Below are 22,683 nucleotides of genomic sequence, written 5' to 3'. Positions count from 1 at the left end.
CAAACCCCTGGCAGGTAAATGAAATGATGCTCGGCGTCCTGAGTCATCAGGGAGGCAGCCCGTTAGAACGTTCGGCTGACACGAGACTACCGAGCACGGCAAGTGCTGGCAAGGGCTGGGGGCCACCGGCTGCTCCCACGCGGCCGTGGGATAGGATGGCAGTCCAGCAGGTGGGCTGGCAGTTTTTTAGAAAGTTCAACCTATACTTCAATACGAGCCATGGGTCCCACTCCTAGGACCTTCAGTCAAGGGAAAGAATTGATGTTCACACAAGAACCTAATGCAAATATTTGTAGCATTTCTATGTATTTTATTATCTCCAAACCTGCAAACAACCCCCAAGTGCACCTGGGGCTGGAGAGAGAGACCAAGGCATGCTCACTCGGCGGAGCAGGTGGGACACTGCTCTGTGGTAAGGAAGAACTACTAATACTTGCAGCTTTGTAAATGAATCTCAAATGCTTTATACTGAGTGAAAGGGGGCACACTCACGGCTGCACACTACGGGATCCCATCATGGGATCCTCAAGGAGGAACTACAGGGATAGAAGAGAGATCATTGTGTGTTACGGGCTGGACAAGTGTGGGGAGGGGAACAATGTTTCGGGGGATGATGAAACTGCTTATGTATTAATAGTAATGGTTATAAAACTACGTATGTCTGTCAAATCTGGAGAACGGGGCGCCTGGGTGGCTCAGTCATTGGGCATGTCTTCAACTCAGGTCATGATCTTGGGGTCCTGGGATCGAGCCCCACATTGGGCTCCCTATTCAGTGGGAAGCCTGGTTCTCCCTCTCCCACTCACTCATTTGTGTTCCCTCTCTTGCTGTCTCTGTCAATTAAATAAATTTTTAAAAAATCTTAAAAAAAAAATCTGGAGAACTATACAATAAAATGGATGCTTTTCCTGTACAGACATTTTAACCATGACAAAAAAGAGGAAGCAAACGAGACTGGATCTACATAGATATTCGCTTTCTAGTAACAACCTAATTGTCGTTATGGAAATCATGATAGAACATTTATAGCCATTAAAAATCATTTTCTACCACCAAATGTAACAACACAAGAAAATGCCCATATTGTTTTTGGACGAAAGCAGGAAATGGGAAACAAAACTATATACAGACTGGTCCTAAGGAACACGAATGCACACCTCACTATATGGATATTTACGATGCAGCGGGAACACCACCGAGAATTCTACAGCCGGCCTCCTCCTCTTGCTGTGTCTCAAGGTTCCCGTGACCGGCGCTGCTCATCCACCACAGCGCACTGGCCACGGGGACACACTGCAGACACCCCACCAGCCCAGGGCAGCAGAAGGGACTAGGTGACAAGCAGCAGTGTATGGGATTTTAAACAGGATTCTAAAGCTGCATGAAGCTAGAAATAGTGGGCAAACAGACCAAGCCAGCACTTTATTTTAAAAAGTTTTATTCTGCAGATTTAGAAATTTGAGATTTTTAATAACTGCAAAAGAAATTCAGTCACACCTAATGATTGATTAACAGAATGTAGTGGTGTATTATCTAAACAGAAATCGTGCTGATGTGCCATAATAAATTGTCTATTAGTAAAAAAATACACTTTCGGGCACAGCATGGTATCACAAATTACAGTCAGGGTACTTTGCAAGAATTTAATCAAACTAGAGAATTCTGAGTAATTGTATCTTTTAAATGCAGCACTTAAAAATGTAACAACTCTGTGCATTCTTTTTCTTAAAAAAATGACCTTGTATGTGTCATAGAAATGCTGCTTTATTGCTGCAGAGGTCAAAGTTCAAGGCTCGAGAGGTACAGGAGAGAAATACAAAGGTAGCCTTAAGAAACTCAGTTTTGTTTATGTATAAAAAAGGTAAAGTTTATAAAAGTTAATTTACAAACCAAGAACAAAAGTGGTATGCACGCATTATGTACAAGCATCCTTAAAACGTCAAAATTTTCAAATGCATCGCCAAAAGAACAGAAAACCACCAATGCCCCTTGGAGGGGAAAAAAATCCCCAAATCACACCATTATTTTCTTCTGGGTGATTATACACTTCTGAAACCACCAAATCCACAATTTACTCAATCTTTTTCATGATACAGTATCCATATGCGCACAAAAGCCATAAAAACTTAGTAATACACGGAAAGAATGATCTAAGAATTAAAAACATGAGGGTAAGGCATTCCTGCTGGTTAGTTTGTCTGTGGTGATATGGTTAATTTATAGATCCAATGAGGCCACAGAACCAGTCTCACATGCTTTGGTGTCCTTCCCTAAAAAAAATGCGTTTTCATATACAATAAGTAATTGTCTTCACTTGACTCCCTACCCCCCCATCCCCCCCCAAAAGCTATAAATTCCCCTTGCTGTACATTTCTGTTAAATTCACTACACTGGTTTATATGGTCCAGTACGTTTTTTAAATGTGTGCACATTACCTCATGCATACTAAAATAAAATGTGTATGCCAGGCCAGGGCCATAATAAAATTTGAAACAGTGTACTTTGGAAAGAATAGAATTCAAATGCACCCCATTTACTGGCTGGTATTTTAACGGAAATCAGTAGATGAAGTAAGCAGTGACCATAAAAAAGTACAAAAATCATTACAAAGCAAACCATCTCTGACCGTGTGGCCAGTGCCGTTGGCTTTCCCTCCACAAACACGCAGAGCGCATCATGTTCTCAGACTGCAGCACAGGCGTGTGCTCACTCATCTTCATCTGTTCAAATAAAATGCTTAATACTAACAAAATGCGGTATCAATTCTAAGAAAAGTATAATACTTGATAGAATGTTTCCATTTAGATTTAGTAAGTTTAACCCAGTTTCACATTATTTAATCAAGTTCCTATATTTTAAGAATTAGAAGTGGTCAATTAGGACAGAAACACAGTTTGCTCCAACAAGGTAATTTGGATCTCCAGGAAGACACTTGTTTTGCCAGGTTTTAGGATCACCTAGGAGAGAAAAAGAAGTTTCTGTCATTTGCAGTTGGTGAAACCACTAACTAGGATGCTGTGCAATCACGGGCAAACACGAAGACATACTCAGATACAGTTCTCTCCTATTTCTTCAGCATGTGCACTTGTATCAAGACTCTAGGTGCTGTACTTCAATGAGGACCCAAGGGAATCTAAGGACTCAGAGCTGTTTCAGATTTCTCTTTTACTGTGTTTCCAAGTTCATGAAACAGTGAACAGAAGCTGGGGCGATCATGTATGCCTGCAGTAGTTCCAGTGCCTGAGTCCACATGATTATTAACAGCACTTCTGAAAGCTGAGGCAAAAATGATATGCTCACCCATGTGAACTGAGTCGGAGAATATTATTTCTCACACTCAACTACGGACCAACATATGAATGCCTGAAAGTTCTGCAGAATACAGTCCCCTTTACAAAAAATTTTAAAAAATTAAAAAAAAAAAAATCAGCTGAGTCTGGACCGAGAGTTTCTCAGCCTCAATGTTAGTTGTACAACAAAATCATTAACGTAGTTCTGAAAACTCACCAACTGCTGAATCGGAATCGGGGCTTGGGAATCCGAATTTAACAAGCTCTTGGTGATTTGAGATCTGCAGCTAGAGCTAAGAAACCCCAGAGAGTGGACACCAAGTATGAAGAAGGCTGGGATGACTATATGGCATCCATGATAAGTGATGTTGAAAGCTGCTGACTTTGCCTTCCTTCTATACCCCCGCAGGACAATGTCTGGGGATGTTTTTGCTTGTCACAACTGACATCTAGTGAGTAGAGGCAAGGATGCTGCTAAACATCCCACAGTGCACAGGATAATTCTTACAACAAAGCATTATTATCTGGCCATAATGTCAACAGTGCTAAGGGTGATGGACCCTGCCTACACCGAAAGAGTCTCTGAGTCAAGATGGGCTCAGTTTAAAACAGAGTGATTAAACAGAAGTGAAATCACTTCACAAATATACAGGGGCTTATGCTGTACTGCAAATAACAAGCGTCTTTAGGCCAAGAAGTAGAGCTATGACAACTCTTTAGAAGTAAAAAAAAAAAAATCTTAACTTTAGGCTCCAGTTTCTTTCCAATATACAAACTTTTGCTGGGATTAAGTCAGTCATCATCAAAATCTACCCTTGACTTTTTGAACAGAAACTTAGAGAAACAAAACATTCTAAAATCATACAGGATTATACAGAAGTACATTTCTGCTCTAGGTGAATGTACTCAAATTTAACACAGGAAAAAGTTGTTTCAATCTAACAAAACAACTTATGTTCTGTGGCATAAGATACAGAACAAATAGAGAAATCATTTATGGTTCGTATAATATCTGGGGGGAAAATCGCTATAAAACAAGTAACTGCAACAGTTACTTTAAAGCTTCTCATCCTAATTTGTTTAGAAACGATCAGAGCTCATGCTACAACCTGAGTTTCAGAATATGTTTAAAATGCAGTTTCATTAATATTAACTCAAACTAGGCTAATAAAATGCTTTTCCACTAGTGGAGTCCCTGAGGAAATAGCTCTACTATCTAGTGTGTTAAATTTAATTTATTAGCTTTCTCCAGAAAATGGTCTACTTGTAGATATCAGGAAATAAATATTTATAATACAATTTTTAATCTTGGGTAGTAATAGAATATGTTCCTGTAATCCCTGTATCCTAAAGCTCTATTTCATATTAAAACTGTATAACGCTCATCTGGTTTACTAAAAATTCAGAAAGAAAATTTTAAATTCTCATTTTTCTATATGAGGCTCAATTAAAGTGATCTATACAAAAAATAAAGAATGTTTCAACTGGTAACTGATGTAGTCACCCAAGGAAGTGAGAAATATGAAAACGCAATGGAAGCTTTGAAGCTATGATCTTAAGAGCAAAAAGCCATTTAAAAGTAGTGTGTTTAATAGAAGATATTTAGAATTTTACACTGAGAAACCATGGCCGAGTATGACAACAGTGGAAGGTACTTTTTGTCTTTCAAGTTTCTCTGGTGTATATACTTTGTAGCTGAGAAATTAAAGAATGGTAACCAAAACTAGAAATTACTATATAAAGGAATCCAATCATTTTAATAAGATAAAAGCACCTATATATGTAGGGCAGTAATAGTTCTCCCATTGCATCGTAATAATTTTAACAGAACAAATAATTTCCTTGAACACCAAGAAAGAGTCAACCTTTGGCCAAATCATCAATGTTTAAAAGGAAGAAACTTCTGTACCTTTCCATATTCATTTATGCATGCACCACAAAGAAATGTTAAAACACTGGTGATGCCTACAAGGCCACAGGAACAGAGGTAGAGATTTGCTCACAAACAGCATGGGTAGCTCCAACAGCCCAGGGATTAATCAATGACAGTACCCAAAGCCCCCAAAGGACAGAGTGAAGACAGCATACCCGACGAGGAGTCGGATGATTTTAGAGCAAAAGACCAACCGTCAGGGGTCATGGACGCACAGTGTGGTAAGCGCAGCTCCACAGGCTTCAGGAACTTGAGGCCATGGGGCCCACACATCACTAAGGGGCTCAGCAGTGTCTCACCTGCAGTCAGGGAAAGGGTGAGGGTGAGGGGTTAGATGGCCGTCTTCCTTCTAGACCACAGTTCTCCTCACGCCCCCTTCTAATGACATGCTTTAAAGCCAAATGCAGTTAATTCTCTACAGACACAGTGACCAAGAAAAAGAAATGACAAATGTGTAATCCAGAATTTTCTAGTAGCCACTTTAAATAAAAAACAGATGAAATAAATTTTAATATTTATGTAACCCAATATATCCAACACATTATTATTTCAACATGTAATCAATATAGTGAATTTCTGCATTTCAGTGTGTTATTTTTACACTTTCCAGCACATTTCAATGCATAACAGCCACAGGTAATTTAAGAAACAAAACAGATGAACACAGGGGAAGGGAAGGAAAAAGAAAATAAGATAAAAACAGAGAGAGAGGCAAACCGTAAGAGATTCTAACTATAGAAACAAACTGAGGGTTGAGATGGAGGGGAGGTAGGTGGAGATAGGCTAGATGGGTGATGCGCATTAAGGATGACACTTGGGTTATGATAAACACTGGGTGTTACATGTAAGTGACGAGTCACTAAATTCTACTCCTGTAACACTGCACTATATTTTAACTAACTTGAATTTAAATAAAATCTTGAAGGAAAAAAAGTGAAAAACTAGATAGAAAAAAAATTATTACATGAAAACTTCTTGCAAAAAAATTAATCTGGGAATCAATTTTATGACAAAGTAGAGAATATGCACATAATAGACAGGAACTCTGCCCCAGCTTAGTAGTGTTATAGTCATTTTTATGATTTTTAAAATAATCTGTCATTTCCTTTCCATCTTTCACAACAAAGATCATGCTAGCCCATTAGGACTGCATTTCAAAACTGCTTATGTCTATCAACTCTCCTTTTTAAGTTTTCAGTGAAATAGTATTTTATTTTATATCTTTTGTTTTCCTTTTTTTTTTTTTTAAAGATTTTATTTATTTATTTGACCGAGAGAGATCACAAGTAGGCAGAGAGGAAGGCAGAGAGAGAGAGAGAGGAGGAAGCAGACTCCCTCCTGAGCAGAGAGCCCGATGCGGGACTCGATCCCAGGACCCTGAGATCATGACCTGAGCCGAAGGCAGCGGCTTAACCCACTGAGCCACCCAGGCGCCCTATCTTTTGTTTTCAATGAAAATTTCTTTTTTTTTAAAGATTTATTTATTTATTTATTTGACAGACAGAGATCACAAGTAGGCAGAGAGGCAGGCAGAGAGAGAGAGGGAAGCAGGCTTCCTGCGGAGCAGAGAGCCCGATGTGGGGCTTGATCCCAGGACCCTGAGATCATGACCCGAGCCGAAGGCAGCAGCCCAAACCACTGAGGCACCCAGGCGCCCCTTCAATGAAATTTTTAACTAAGGATGTAAAATTAAAAAAAAAAAAACAAAAACAAAAAACAAAAACCCCAAATGTAGCTACAGGTTGCTGGTGGCAACTACATTATATCATGAGGTTTTTGTAAGATATGTTCAAATGTACTTTTTACAAAAGCTACTTATAGGGCACTTGGGTGGCTCAGCTGGTTAAGCATCTACCTTTGGCTCGGGTCATGATCCTGGGAACGAGCCCCACGCTGGGCTCCCTGCTCTGAGAGGAGCCTGTTTCTCCCTCTCCCTGCCACTCCCCCTGCTTGCATGTGCTTTCTGTCAAATAAATAAAATCTTAAAAAAAAATAAAATGTTACTTACATCTGGTGTTTTAAATGTATTTGCTGTAGACCTGGTTTAAACGATTCATGCAGGGCCCACATATGTTAGTATTCCACAAAATGTAAGAAACTGAGCTAAAGTGACGTATTTAATTAAGGAAGTAAAGCAACTGCTACAAGATTCCAAAAGAAGTCGTCACATAGTTCATCACATCGTCTTTGACAGATCCAGAAAGATTATGAAGAATAACAGCTTTCTTAAATTCCTTCAAGTTCAGAAACACGCACGGTAATACTCGATAGGGATACGTTGTTTACTCTGCTGAGTCTTACCGGGATCAGGGGTGGGAGATGAGCACCTGCCCTAAGGACACTTCTATTCTACAATCAGGTGACAGGCATGGAGCAAAGCCTTTCTGAGTGGGTGTTACCTAGACCCAACTCCAGAGACGCAAGGGTGAATGGCTCAAAGACAGATTTAGTGAGTTCTGCTAAGATCACCCAGCAGACAGGTGGAAGAATGCCCAAAGGCCTGTCAACTGTCAACACTGTCATTTTCACACTGAAAGTAAAGCCCACCATGTGAAAAGTCTAGTGCGCTCACGATGCCAGTCCAGGGCACGCTCATTTGCGCTCATTTGAGGGGCCTTCCCTGTGGGAAGAACATACTGGGGTTGGCGAAGTAGAAAAGGGGTCCAGATTATGCTCTCAACTGAGCACTATAAGCTTTGAAGAGCACAGAAGGCAACTCTAATTATTAAAACTACACAGAAAAATAAACACACTTACCTTTCTCCTTATCTAAAGGTGGGAGGATGCTGTTGTCTCGGCAGACCTTGAAATAGATTTCCTGCTCAATTCCCTCAGGAATGGCTCCTTGTGGGATAATTATACTAACGCCAGTTTCTATGGAACTCAACACCCCACCATTGCTGTTAAACACGCCTCGCGCTGTGGCCACCACAGTATGACCATCCTCATCTTCATCTTCTTCCACAGCTGAAGGGCTGAGAGTTCAGTAACATCAATGAGTAAACAATAAAACAATACACAGGCGTTCCCACTAGGACTCTAACAGGTGGTTTCATTTTATTTTATTTCTCCATATAATCAAGAAGGTAAGCTTTCAGTGACACGTTTTTACTCACAGGAATAATAAATCCTATTCCTCCCGGAGAAATCAATTTCACGTTTGAAGATAACTAATCAATTTCCCTCATTACTAATTTTTGCAAGCAGAATGTACAAGGTCCAACCATCTTACTTGCCTAACTGCTTAGTTCATTGGATTTAAGAAATACATTTTAACAACCACGAAATTCACGTTTTAAAATTGGCAGTCATGGTTTAATTGGCAGCACTTTTTCTCCTTCTTAGTGATACACAGACAATGGTGCATTTATTTCACAACTGAGGGCATCTGAGACCTGGTAAGTACTCATTAGGTTCTCCACCTCCCTGGGCGTCAGTGCCATGAGGTTAATACTTTGGTGTGGGTACCCCTCAAAGCAGGCATGAAAAAAACAACAACACAATATATTCACTTAGTACATAAAGAATACCAAAGATCGAGGGGATGTGGTATCATTGACTGCTTCAAGAATGTAGACTATCATGACTTCTTGAAGTAAAATTTTAAGTTCACAACCTGAAGGTGAGCAGAAAGATGGAATGACACAGTAAGTGTGTGAAGGGAAATTGTAGCTTCACTCCCGCACAACCAGAACATCAGGGACAATGCTGGTGTGTGTGAGGAAGAACAGGCTTCCCATCCCCCACTAAGGGAAAGGTTCACAAAGAGAAGGCGGCAACACATTTCCATGAGCATTCTTGCTCTCTGGAAGCAGAAGGAAGGTGGCCCTCCTGGCCGTAGGTTCTGCCTGCCAGTGCTTCTATTTCAGTGGGTGGCCTGACAATATAAGTGGTTTTGGGAGGCTGAGACTGAGGTGAAAAAAAGCGGACAAGAACACAAATGCTTATGTTTTTGAGATACCCTCACCAGGCCAAGGTTAGAAGTTATGGAAAGCTATGGTTGGTTGAGTAAGGGCTCTGAGGTCAGACGACCAGGGACTGCCAAATGTAGGCCCCCCCTCACCCTAGCTGTGTGACTCTGCCTAAACCACAACGTCACTCATCCTCAGTTCTTGGTAAAACACAGATAATGACAACACCTACTGTCCGTATGTGGTCGTTAGCTGTATTACTTTATTAACATTATCTTGTACCTCTTGCAGGACTTTCACCTAATAGCATTCATTGCAATAACACTGTGGTTTAAATAAATATGTTAAATAAAAACATTAAATAATAACGTTGGCTTAACAATAACATTCGTTTTAAAGTTGAAGTTAAAATATTCATTTTAAGTCCCAAATCACAAAAACTACATGCACACTCACATTAGACAAATCATAAGACAAAGAAAAAGGCAAAACTCTTACCTCACAGGAATAGCTTTAGGCACTGTGCTGATACTGTTCATTTGATACTTAGGCTTATCCGCATGGATGGAGAAAGTTTCAACCCCACTATCAAACTCAGGAGGCTGAGCTGCACCATGTGGTTTCACAAGAGTTTGGGGAGAAGCAGGAGCTTTTGAAGACAAGTCAGGTTTCTGTGCTGTTTCACTTGGCAGCAGATTGTGGTTGAATTTAGGACTTTCAAACTTGCGCTCAAATGGCCGGGCAGAACTTGTATATGGTTTTGGTGTGAATCGATTATATGCTGGAGCAACCGTTTTCTGAGTCTGTTCAGCTCCATTAACTGGAGCTTTATCTGGGAAACTTTTCTGGGGATAGAAAGTAGATTGAACAGTGTCTTCTCGGTTTGGTGGTCTGAAAGCTGCTGGCTTATTCTGAGATGGAGGTGGTTCTGGTTTGGACACTAAAGAATTCTGAAAATCCAGTGACACTGAACTACCTGAAAAAATAAACATATATAAACATTTTAAAACTTTCTAACAGCCCATGTGGTGTCTCTTCCATTTTAACTTGTCTTGGTACTAGAGTTGAGGCCCTGGTCAGGGGTCCCCCCCGCTAGAAGATGGTTCTTGAGCCTTGGTGGCTGTGTGTGACATTGAGCGACCAGGAGCAGGATGGACACATTGTGGCGCTTTAGCATGTCCTGCTGCCCTGGAGGCAGGGTCATGCTACTAGGAGTCTAGGCTTCCAAAAACAGGTGGCTGAGTTGTCTCCTCTCCAACATCCGTAACAAAATAGAAACAGAAGGACAATACAGCTATATTTAAAAAAAAAAAAAAATCAGCACTATAAAATTCATCTAACTAAAGTCAAAAGGAAAGCCAAAGAATGAGAGATGCTATTTACAACCTGTATAATTACATGGAATTAGGATCCAAAACCTTTGAAGAACTCCTTTACACCACAAGAAGATTTTACCAAAGAGAAGATGGGCAAAGCTCTGCAGGGGCAACAACAGAAGTGAAGGTCAGAACGCTGGGTTACAGGATACTCAACCTCACTACTAAGAAAATGCAAACCAAAATAAACCCCAAATACCATTTCACGCCCATTAGAATGGCAACATTTCACTTTGGTAATGCCAAGAGTTGGCAAAGATGTGGAAGAGGAATTTCCATGTATGGCTGGCGGCAGTATAAAGTAGTATCAACTGAATTCTAGCAATTCATTCAGAAAAAAATAACATCAATGCTATACAGTCTTTCAGAAAAAAGAGAAAAAGGGGAACACGTCCTCAGCTCTCTTTTATGAAACTAGCACAACAATGTCGGCAAAACCAGACAGGGACACATCATTAAAAAGTAATAAACCCAAATTCCTTGTGAACACAGCAGTGTATTTTACTACATTAACAGAACAAAGAAGAAAAAAGTTATGATCATCTTAGGGCATGTGACCAGATGCTTTCAGCAAACCACAAGGGAATAGAAGGGAACATCCAAAACATAATAAAGGGTAGCTCTGAGAAACCACAAAAAACCAATAGCTAATGGTTAAGGGAGAAATATTAAATCTTTTTCTCCCTAAGATGGGGAAGCAAAGATGTCTGCTCTCATCACTTCTACTCAACATTTTACTTGAGGTCCTTGCCAGCACAAAAAGGCAAGAAAAAGAAATAAAAGGTGTTAAGAATTGGAAGGAATTAAAACTTCATCAGCAGATATGAGTGTGGAAAGAAAATCCTAATATGGGGTAATGTCAGTCTACCACTACAACCAGCTCATCGGGTTGAAGACTTGGCCTAGAATTTGATTCCTACATAAATAATTGAGAAATGTCTATAGTAGAAAAAGGCAATAGAAGAATGATAAACCATGGTATATTCTTAGGGTAAAAGAGACAACCCTTTTTTTGAAAGGGCCAAATAAGACCAGGGGCATTTGGAGGTGAAGTCAGCAGTCCCCTTTCAGGGAGTCTGATGGAAGGCAAAGAGACACAGACACTTTGAAGAGGCAGCAAGAACAAAGCAAGGTGCTCTGAACAACGGAGTAGTGAGCTGCACACATCTGAAGCAGAGGGAAAGGAAAAGATGAAGCAAGCAGGAATGCGGGAGAGGAGCCGCACCACTGGCCCAGGGAGAGAGACAGCATGGGGTAAGGGGAAACAGTTACTGCACAGAAACCTGTGAAGGAGAATGCGGGCAAAAACGCAGGGGTGCTGCTGTTAAAATGAATCAGCTGGAGCTGCTGGCCACCTTGCTGGGATTCTGCCACAGTACCTAACTATAAGGTGTTGAGGGACACATGTTACGTGGAATTTTATAGCTTTCCTATATCCATGTGTGAAGAAGGAACATGATTTTTACGCCACCAAACATTTAGATTTAGACATACTGGCAAACAAATACTATTTCCAGAAATTGAGCTGTGCTAGTAAAAGAGATTAAAATCTATTTAGCTCATCTGATACGGTGGTCATAGTCCTAAAAACTGGAGATACACTTTTATTTACCAAAACCCTTAGTTTTCATTGTTCCCAGGCTAAAGGTTTTAAGCATATACATTTTAATGAAAAAACCAAAAAACAAAAAAAAACCCTTCAAGAACTTGATTTTGTAAGTGTTACTCTATTACAGCAGTAATGCCAACTTTTGAACTTCCTACCTTCACCATGTGTCCCCTTGGCATGCGTGTGGAGGGCGAGAGAAGAGCTGGTACTGGGCTGAGCAGGCTGGGTGTACTGGGAGGGCAATGGGGGAGGAGGAGGTGTGGCCTGGACCGGCTCATAGCGCTTCTCACCAAATGATCTATCCATGGCGTCAGCTTCAGGAGATTTTCCCCTGTAAGGAAATGAAGACAATGCCAACATATGAAAATGGATTTACATTTACAAAACAAGTTCTCATTCCCCTAAGTATCCCTGAGTTTAAAAAACAAAAGTCTAGAAACTTCACAATTTATTCTTAGGAATATAAATGGTTAACTCCACCCAAATATACAAACAAATTCAACCATTTATCAGCACGAGAAATGTAAGACAGCACAGATATTCCAAGAATATTAGTAAAACATCCAGAAGATGGCAACCAAAAGGCAGATGAAATTTTGGGTATACTTGTAATTTTGTGTCACTTACAAAAACCAGTAATGGTTGAGAGGTTTGAGAAGGTCTTCCAAATATTTTGAAAAACATTTATTGGCCCAAATCTTCCTTAGATTCATTTCTGATTTTGTATCTAAGGTACAAAAAGCCTTGGCTGCTAGCATGCTCAGAGCACCACAAAAAATGGTTTTTCAGACCAGAGATTGGCACATTTTTTTATCATAAAGGGCTAGACAGTAAATGTTTTTGGCTTTTGGGGCCATATAGGCTCTTGCACAATTACTCAAACTCTGCCCCAAAGCAGCCTTAATATGCAAATTAAATGGGTGTGGTTGTGTTCCAGTGACACTAAAAACACTGGACATCTCTCACTTGGCAATTGCCCTTAATTTACTAGATCCATTTTTCATTCCAACAACTGCTGGAGTAGCAGACATTGTTTGACTTTACAAAACTCATTTAAGTCAAATTGTGCCACGTGTGCTTATTTTTTCAGATCGCCAATTGTTAATATGTAACACATAAAATTCAAAAACAAAAGAAATCTTAAAAATAGACCCATAATTACAACACTGCCATCTAAACCTTTGCAAAGAGCCAAAGCTGCACTGGCTTTATGTGCACAAATAAAACAGACATTTGGAGAACGTATTTTCACAGAAAATTTCATTGACGAAGTCTAGTCTTGTGATTATCTTTAAAATGATGCTGTTACGTTGCTTTCAGGCTCTTACGCAAAGCACTTGAAGACTTTAAAATCTGAGAGTGCACATAATGCCAGTGACGCAGTGAGGGACACCTTATGTAAAAGCCTCACATTAATGCCAGTCTTACCACTTGACGCTCCTTTTCAAGTAGTCATAGCTAGTGTAAGAGCCAAGAAATCTAGGTGGCGGCAAAGCAAGCGCAATAGAAAAACGAAAGGAAACGGTCAATCTAACTAAGTACATTTGCAGCAAATGGAACTCAAATGTCATTTTAAAATAGCAACCAAAAAAATACACATCTACCGTTTCAGAAGAATTTGATCTATAAAAAAAACCAACACTAACTCTCATGTAAGCTAGGAAAATCACCCGTAATTACAATACAGTAACAGACCCTGCCCGCCCTCCACATGTTTTCACTGCACAGCTAGTGAGTAGCAAAGGTGCTTGAGCTCTACTTCTCTTCCACCTCTGCCGTTTGCTTCACTTGCTGGTGGTGAGTAAAGAAGCGAGCTAAATAGGAGGACAGCAGGAATAAGCAGCAGGCTCTGAATAAGAATGAAATGTTCCACTGAAAGAAGAGGGCCAGGCAAAAGAGATCCTTGAAGTGGACAGAAGAAACGCTCCAGCACACCGGCTGCTGGGGCCCCCAGAAGGGTAACCAGGAGCTGATGAGTGGAAACAGGCCTGCTGTGAAGCACAGCCAGCTAACGCTCCTGGCTAATGCTCCTTCCTAGCAAGCCCTAATGTGTCACCAGCCCCAGAGCTAAGTCCTGGGATGGGTGGAGCCCACTGCTAAAGCGGCCATGCTTGAATCTCACAGCTTCTCTCACAGGCACACAGAAACCACCTAACAGCAATCTTACTTAGTTCTTAAAAAGCTGAAAATTGCTAACATTTATTTTGAGACCTGAAGTCTCACAGTAAGTGTTCTCTTCAGAGAGACAGATTCTAGTGCCAGTAAAATTCCTCCTTGCCCTGAAGAAGCAGACTGAGTCTCTAGGCGGGGACAGGTGTACATCCGCAAAGGGATATTGCTCTTCCAGCCCCGTGGTGGGATCCTGGAAACTCCTCACCACCTGTGAAGACGAACAGCTGGGCCACTATTTCCGAATCATTCCAGTTCCAACCCACCTCTCTAGAATTATAAGCCAGGCAATAACTACCTGCTTTCTGGGGGTCTGCCCTACGCTAACAGACTTCACCATTCTCTAACTCCCACCATGTTTGAGGTGTGTTTTTAAGTGAAATGTAAGCACGTATTATCCAGAAGAAGATATCTTTGCTATTTCTATATTTTACTTTAGAAAATAAAGGCCTGCAGGCAGTGTCCTTGTGACAAAAAACAGTAAATGGTTTTGAAATACAGGACAAAAAGGGTCATATATTTCAAATTACTTCCTTGTTGAAGTTGTCTTAATTGGGCACAAGCATACAACAGCACTAGAAGAGGGAGATGCAGAAACACCTCCTCTCTCAGTCATGCTTTCTTATTCCTCATTCCCGTTCTCAATGCTCTACCCACCAGATACCCACATGGGGAAACGCAGCACAACTACGAAGAGTTTTCACTTTATGACAGCCACAAAAGAAGGAAATGTAAACTAGTGTCCATCTTAAGTCATGCTTTGCCGCTCCCAGAACGCTCACAACAGGAAACAATAAAAGCAAACACTCAAGAGTCCTGGGCCTATTCACAAAGACAGATGTTATCTCTTTCTGTCAAAGGCATGTATCCTTGAGAAATCTCTGACTAGCTAAGACTTGTTCCTCCTAGAGCTGCATTAATGGAAAAGGGGGAAGCTGGCGCAGCTAGTACACTCTGCCCTGTACTGCTGCTGAATCCCCACCCACCAAACACTAGGCAGTGTTCTAGACCCTGTCGGAAAGTTATACATCACAAATATCTCACTAAGCCTTCTTGCCTTCTTTGTAGAAAACCCTATTAGCGCAAAACCAAAAATGCTTCATCAGTTGATTCTCCGAAAAGACTTTTTAGACCTAAATGTATTCTTTCAAGGCTATATTCTGTTTTTTACCAAGTACAAAAATAAAATTAAAAAAATAAAATAAAATCTCTCTCCTTACACTACACCCTTGGACCTGCTTCTAACAATGAATGTGGGGCGCCTGGGTGGCTCAGTCGGTTGAGTGTCTGCCTTTGGCTCAGGTCATCATTTCAGGGTCCTTGGTATCATGCACCCCTGTGTTGGGCTCCTTGCTCAGTGAGGAGATGGCTTCTCCCTCTGCCTCTGCCCCTCCCCCATGCTCATGCTTTCTGCCTCAACTAAAATCTAAAAAAAAAAAAAAAAAGGAAGAAGAAGAATGAATGCGTTTAACTAAATAAACAAACGTGAGCTCACTAAGGCTCGCTGTCTGAGTCTGGACGCGCTCTGCAGATGTACCGGGCACCTCTCCAGTGTTGCATTAGGAGAGGTTCACAACACTGGACACTGTGTGCATTTAACAACGCCCACTGCAGCACTCAAAGTCTGCATCTGTAGTTCTCACAAACAGCTTTCTTCTCTAGACAAAGATTAAAATGGATGACAGTGGAAAAAAGGTTTTTAAAACTTCACCTCAAATGATGTCTAAGAACAGAGTGGTAATTAAAATTAGGTTTTTTTAATATTAGAGATTTTAAAGTTTATTCTAAAAAAATTTCCACTCAGTTGTAAATTAACAGTTAAATCCACATAATCCCAAGCATCTAATTCACTAAATATCTGGGTGCTTTGGAGCTTAGATACAAGAATGATTTGTGATGGCTTTTTGATGTGTCAACTTGGGTAGGCCAAACTCCAACCCCCATCATTTGCTCAAACACTAATGTAGGGGCTACTGTGACAGGGTTTTATAGATATAATGCCTCTAGTCAGTTGAGTTCACTGGGAGATCTGCATGGACCCTTTAAAAGAGAACTTGGGCCTTCCCTGAACTCAGAGATTCCCAAACAGTTCTATATCTGCTCGTCCTGTTCTGTGAACTCACAACTCCCTTGCCCGTAGGGTCCTATAATGGCGTAAACGAGTTCCTTATAATGAATCTGCATCTGTTTCTCATTCTTACGGGTTTGTTTTGCTGAAGTATGAGTCTATGTGAGTTTATATATCCCTCCCTCAGTGAGAATACAATAGCAACAAAAACCCCAAGAAAGCAAGCATCAACAAGATCACCAACATATAAGTCAACAAAAAGGAGAAAAGAACAAGGAAAAGATGACTAGGAGTCAAGAAACTTAGGTGCTAGGTCCTAGCTCTACCCCGTCATGTCAACTCACTGGACCTCTGTTTCCTCATGCATAAAACTGGACCAGAAATCTTACCTTGGGAAGAAAAAAAAAAAAAAGAACTCTACTGCCCTCCCTTCAAATAATGTTGCCCCCTGCCATGCTATTTTCTTACTTAAAAAGCAAAAACAGAAAAGAGGGAAAAGAACCAGCATTAAGTGTGTTGCACAGAGGGGAGACTTATGATTCACCTAAAACCCAGAGTCTTCAAGTTTACTCCCTTACCTAAAAACACTAATTGTGCACGTGTACATCCTACAGCTAGAAACTATGGACAGTGCTAAATGACTAGAGCTGATAGAAATCATGTATTATGGTCTTAACTTCCAAATACACTGAATTTCACATGATTAATTCTACCCTATGCAACTAAGCCTTTATGTCTCTTATTTTTAAAAGGCGAGTCTTGGGTGAAATAACTTACTTTGAAGAGTAACTAGAAAAATTTGGTTGATTCTGAGAATGAATTGGCTTGGCAGGCTCTGAGAGATGGCTAGCAGGAATGTGTGTAGGAGGCTTGTTTTCAAAACTTCTTCGGTCAAAGTATGAGAGCTGTTTTCGATAATATTCTTCATCCTCCTCGGGATCATAATGATTAGACCGAACAATATCTTCAGGTGGCTTCATCTGAGGTTTTTGAGGTTCTGGGATCCTAACAATGAATGACAAATGGAACAACTTTTTAGATGATAATTTTACAGAGAAAATGGAATATATAGATATTTTATCTTGACCTTTCAATGCTATGATTATTCAAGGATCGAGCTGAGCAGTCCAATAGTCAAAATGGGCATTTCAAATACTCAGAAGGCAGCCCTCTTCTGGCTCCTGGAGCCTTTAACACGATCCAATAAGCTTGATAATGATCTGGTTAGAGCCTCACGGCAGGTTAGAAGCAGTTAATTGGAAAGAGAAAAGGGAACATACAACTAAGTGGAGAACTTCCCAAAGTACTTACACCAATTTTAGCAACAAGTAGTAACTGAGAGAATTCAAGAACTTTAATCCAGGATCGATAAATGATTCTCATATAAGGAAATGGTTCTATATAGTCCAAAGTTCTAGAGGGCACAGGAAGCAGTGGGGAAGAAATTAAGTTGTTCAGCAAATTAAGAGAGGTCTTCTTCAATTTACGATGGGATTATATCCTGATAAATCCAGAGGAAGGTGAAAATACTATTCAGTCAATGTACTGAATATACCTAATTTACCAAATACCAACCATAGCTTAGCGTAGCCTACCTTGAATGTGTTCAGAACACATACTTTAGCCTACAATTGGGCAAAATCATCTAATGCCAAGCGTATTTTATAATAAAGTGGTATTTCATGTAATTTATTGAATACTAGACTGAAAATGAGAAACAGAATGGTTGTATGGCTACAGAATGGTTTTAAGTGTGCTAGCTGTCTAACCCCCGATCGTGTGGCTGACTGGGAGCTGCCCCTGCGCAGCATCAGCAGAGAGTACTGTAATTTTGCAGAGTACTGCAAAATTCAAAAAGTACAATTTCTACTGAATGCATATTGCTTTCATGCCAATGTAAAGTTGAACAATCGTTAAGTCACATTACTGGAAGTTGGGGACTGTCTGTACATTGTTATGTATGCTCTGCTTCGTGAATTTTAGAAACTTTGCCTCAAAAATAGATAAATAGGTTTCACACCAAAAAAGGGGCTAAGCTTTCAGTAATTACAAGTTTATTTTGTGTGAAACAACTCGTTTGCTAATGATACTGGCTAAAGGAGACCCCCCAGTAGTTTACATTATCATGAAAAGCACTAGACATCATTAAGAGGAAAATCTGTATGTTAGATAGTAGTTCCTCTTTAACACAAGCAAAAGTGTAAGCAAATTTAAACACAAGTTAGGCAGAAAAACTGTATTCAAACCCAGTCTGTCACTTACTTGCAGTGTGACAAGACCCCTGCTGAGAGGGCTATGGGCCAGGTTTCTCTCCTGGCTCCACCAAGTCCCATAAGCTACTTAACCTCTCAGCTCCAGTGCCTCTCTTTCAAATGGAAGAAAGGACCATCCACCCACACGGCACTGAAGTGTTTAGAACAATGGCAAGCATATGGCGCATATGGCACGGGCTCACTAAATGATTAATTTTTGTTATTTTAGCCAAACTGAGTCTGTTTCTTTACCCCTAAAAGCCTAAAAGAGATTGCATGTCTAAAAGCACAAACCAAAGAATGTAATACAAATATGAAGGGCTTTAACATTTTTATTTTAATCGCTTGCTAGAAAAATATCCTTTTGAAAGACTTGATTACTAAAAGCGTAACAAAGATCTGTTAAAGAAGACATAATCAAGACCTTCATTTTTCTTTCTAGGGCCACTCTCTTAGTTAAAAAGGCTGGTACTTTTCATCTAAGGACAAACAAGGTCCTTTCCCTTTTCCTTCCTCTCCTCTACTTACTTAGTAAAGAGGCTTCCTCACTGACTGGAAGGGTCAGTTCCATGCCATGAACACCACAGAGCATACCCACCTGTACAGTGTTTTGTCGTGTTCACTGAACTGATTCTGAGGAGTGGCTTTAGGACCAATGATGGGAGCACCTGAGGGTTTAGATGCTACCTCTGGAGGCTGCAAAACAGAACACAAACATGCCCCAGGAACAGATAATTTAAAAAGAGGCTTCATTTAAGCAGGGGAGGGAAAGCAAGGAAGCACTGTGAACCGCTCCTTCACTGAAGGTGCCCATGCATCCCAGGCAGGAAAGGCATGGTTACATGCTTACCTTAAAACCAGCAGTGTGGTTTTCATCTTTCTTGTTCTCCAATGATGCAGATCTTTTGTTTTCAAACATTTTAACTCTAGTGAGCACAGACTGGGGTTTCATTGCTGGATCTTCCTCCTCTTCAGTCAGAGTTGGGGGTGGAGGCAGTGGTTTGGTATTTGAAGGCAGAACTTCTGGCTTGTGTTGAGACGCAGGTATTAGAGGAGGGACAACTGCAGCACCATGGAGAGGCTCATAGTGGCCTGCTTTAGAGGTAAATCCTTGTGATGGTACTTGCTCGTAACTTCGTGGGTATTGGTCAAAATACTGTTTGGGTTCAGGCGCCTTTGGGCCTGCTGAAGAATAGGACTGTGCTTCTGGTCTGTATCTGTTATGCATGTCATACCCGGGAGTTGGCTGCTCTTCATGTCGTAGGGTGGAGGTTCTGGGAGGCTGGTCAAAGCGTGGTCTGCTATCATAGGGCAGAGAGGCTGGCTCTTCAAAACGTGGGTAATAGCCTCGTTCTGAGGACTCTTCAGGATGCTGTCTGGAGTCAGGGTCCCGAGGGTGCTGATTATCAAAAGAAGGCCGAGGCTGGTAGGGCTGTTTGTCATCATAATAGGACCACTGCTCTTCATATGAAGGAATGCGCTCTTCGTAGCGGAGACGATGGTCATAGTTTCGAGAAAACTGGTCTGTGTAGCTTGACGAGTCATATCTGTATGTGGGCTGCTCGAGATCTCTGTTGGCTTGTTTCTCTACATATGGGGGTTGGGATTCATAGCTCGGATTAGGCTCCTTGTCTGGCCTCTGCCCTGCGTGACCAACAGCTGGCTGTTTCAAAACATGATTCTGTCTCATCATTTCCTCAGGATAGGGATCTTTTCTATACACCTGTATAAAATATTCATGTGTAAGTACAAAGGCTTGTTTTTAATTCTAACCTACTTTAATAGTCAAAAATAGAATTTAGTATGTGAAAATGGTATGTTCTACCATTTATTACCAAGACAAGAAAGAGATTAGTGAGAAAGCTAGTTTAAGTGAAAGCTCAAAATTTATAATGCAGGTAGGGGGGGTTTTATGTTTTAGCATTTTCTAAATGAAAAGGGAGTTAAAGATAATTAATTATTAAATTTAGCAGAAAATTAATACACTGAACTGATTCCACTTGATTTGGACACCAAAAATAAAAATCATAAAGAAATCTTATGGACACCAGAATTTACAAAACACGAAAATGCTTATGATGAGTCACAACTAGTATTATAAGGAATTCTGGAAAATACTAAAAGCCAAAAAATGAAAATAATAAAAACATTAAGCACAAATCCCAATTAAAAAGCCTATTTTCAAATTATCAATATACCACCAAAAGCCATGCAAACTATAAAACTGAAATGATTCGTACTGATTCGAAAGCACTATGGAGTGTAAGCCCACAGTAAAAAAGCAAAAAGAACACTTAAAGGGCAAAGCAAAAATGATCGTGTGCTAGACTGATGGAGAGCAACGAATGAGGGCAACACTGCAGCACAGGTACCTTTGCTGGATCTACATGCGACGGCAATGATGGCTCTTGATCTCTTAGCATTATGTGAGCTGCCTCAGTGCTTGGTATTCTTAAAGAATCAGCTTGTGGTGAGTAAGAGGTGGAAGGAGCTGGGACGGGCCCCTCCAGTCTGACATTAGTTAAAGTGACATTATGGTTAACAGCAGAGGTTGATGATGCTGGGTTTGTTTCAGGCGAAAGGTAAGGGACTGGAGATGAGGCTTCTGCTTTCTGTGAAGTGTTTAAAATATTTTAAATATAGTGTTTTTGTTTACTGCTAACTTCCCACTTCCATTTATAGGGGTTGGCAGACATACATTTTAAGTGTGCTGAATAACAAAGCTATGACCTCACGTCCTCAATGAAAAAAAAAAATCAGTATACTGCTGTGTAAGACGAACACACAAAGCTTAGAATTAAGTCCTTGGTATTCTCAAATCGAAATTAAAGATTAATTCTTAATCTGAAGAAAGGACAAAATATATTCTTCAACTCAATCACCACATTCTAAAATTTAATAATGCACCTCTAACTACAAAACGTTGAATGCTTGCTGCTTACCTGTTGAGAGGCTGTTTTAAATCCAGGGGAGTCTATTCTATGAATTGGTTGTGGCTGCGCTTGTGGTGAGTAAGGAGGATATGTTTGGTTTTCATGATGCATCCCAGAGGAGTCCTCTCTTACAGGCTCAGAGGACCGTGTAATGGCAGACTCCGGTGGAGTCCCAACCTCATCATTAAGAGTTTCATCTAGTTCTTGATCAGTGTAGGCCCCGCCTTCTGTATCTGTGTCTTCATAGTCAGAAGTGTGTCTACTGTCCGTGCTATACATTGAGTATTCACTACCTGGGGCTGACAGGTAGGACAGACGATCATCATGCAAATCAAGGTCATCACTTGTAGCACCATCCGCCTGGGTCAAATAAAAGTAAATTAAAAATTTTATTCAGTAGTTCTTTAAGAGATGGCCTTTATTTTACAAGGGAGATTGAAAAGGATATTTTTCTTCAGAGAAATCACATCTATTTCTTGAAACTTCTGGCGAGGAAAGGTCAAGAAGATTGTACAAGCACACATGCAGACACACAGAGCATCCCTTGAGATCTGAAGGTCTTGGAAGAATGAAATTTTGGCTGCTTAGCCACGACAAAGCTGGACTCTGAGGCTCAGCCCCAGAGATCAATGAAGGAACCCTGACACCACTCAGGTTTACAAAACCTAATCAGTGTATCAGCCCAAAGCAAGGTGAAGAGGGAGAATGTTACCAAACCAAGCTCACATAAACAACGACACACTGACAGAACAGCGCATTTTAAGAGTAACTATGAAAATAAATGCCACAGTTCAAGTTGAGTAAGAGCTTACATATATTTTTATAAATACATATAAGTATATATTATAAAGAAAACAACTTTTTAAAAAGTTGGTATTTGGCCCTCAAGTTTTTGTAAAACAAAATGGAAAAGCATCATCACCTAAGTGCCAGCTGCCTCATTAAATTAAGAATTAACTGTCTTTACTATTTTTCACAGATGTATCCAATGGATGGTGAGGGAGAAATGCAATTGTGTTTCTCTTTCATAAGTAATTAAGAGCTGAGTTGGTTTTTATTAGTCTACATTATCTTCTGAGTAGACCAGAAAGAAAATGAGAAGCATCTGAGGGAAAGGAATCTAAAGAACTGCAACAACAGGC

The 22,683-nt window shown here is 40.4% G+C and overlaps 1 protein-coding gene across 6 annotated transcripts in view; it reads right to left on the bottom strand.

The window, feature by feature from the left end:
* Positions 1 to 1,421: 1,421 nt before the first annotated feature.
* The window catches only part of TJP1 (tight junction protein 1), a 243,038-nt gene continuing 221,776 nt past the window's right edge, over positions 1,422 to 22,683 (bottom strand). For 2 of the 6 annotated variants that reach the window (XM_059371689.1, XM_059371695.1), the window contains 10 exons: positions 21,551 to 21,901; positions 20,981 to 21,220; positions 19,459 to 20,331; positions 19,207 to 19,304; positions 17,134 to 17,361; positions 12,275 to 12,450; positions 9,633 to 10,110; positions 7,981 to 8,198; positions 5,379 to 5,522; positions 1,422 to 2,957 (listed from right to left, as the gene is read on the bottom strand). In XM_059371689.1, coding sequence (XP_059227672.1) covers positions 2,863 to 2,957; positions 5,379 to 5,522; positions 7,981 to 8,198; positions 9,633 to 10,110; positions 12,275 to 12,450; positions 17,134 to 17,361; positions 19,207 to 19,304; positions 19,459 to 20,331; positions 20,981 to 21,220; positions 21,551 to 21,901 — 2,901 coding nt within the window. In that variant the 3' untranslated portion in view covers positions 1,422 to 2,862. The remainder of the gene's footprint in view (positions 2,958 to 5,378; positions 5,523 to 7,980; positions 8,199 to 9,632; positions 10,111 to 12,274; positions 12,451 to 17,133; positions 17,362 to 19,206; positions 19,305 to 19,458; positions 20,332 to 20,980; positions 21,221 to 21,550; positions 21,902 to 22,683) is intronic. The other 4 variants (XM_059371690.1, XM_059371693.1, XM_059371694.1 and 1 more) reach the window with 4 other exon arrangements.

This window comes from Mustela nigripes, chromosome 13 (genome assembly GCF_022355385.1).
Source record: "Mustela nigripes isolate SB6536 chromosome 13, MUSNIG.SB6536, whole genome shotgun sequence".
In the NCBI taxonomy this organism is placed as follows: Eukaryota; Metazoa; Chordata; class Mammalia; order Carnivora; family Mustelidae; genus Mustela; species Mustela nigripes.
Note: the sequence above shows the minus strand (reverse complement) of the source record. Positions and strands in the feature narration are given on the sequence as shown.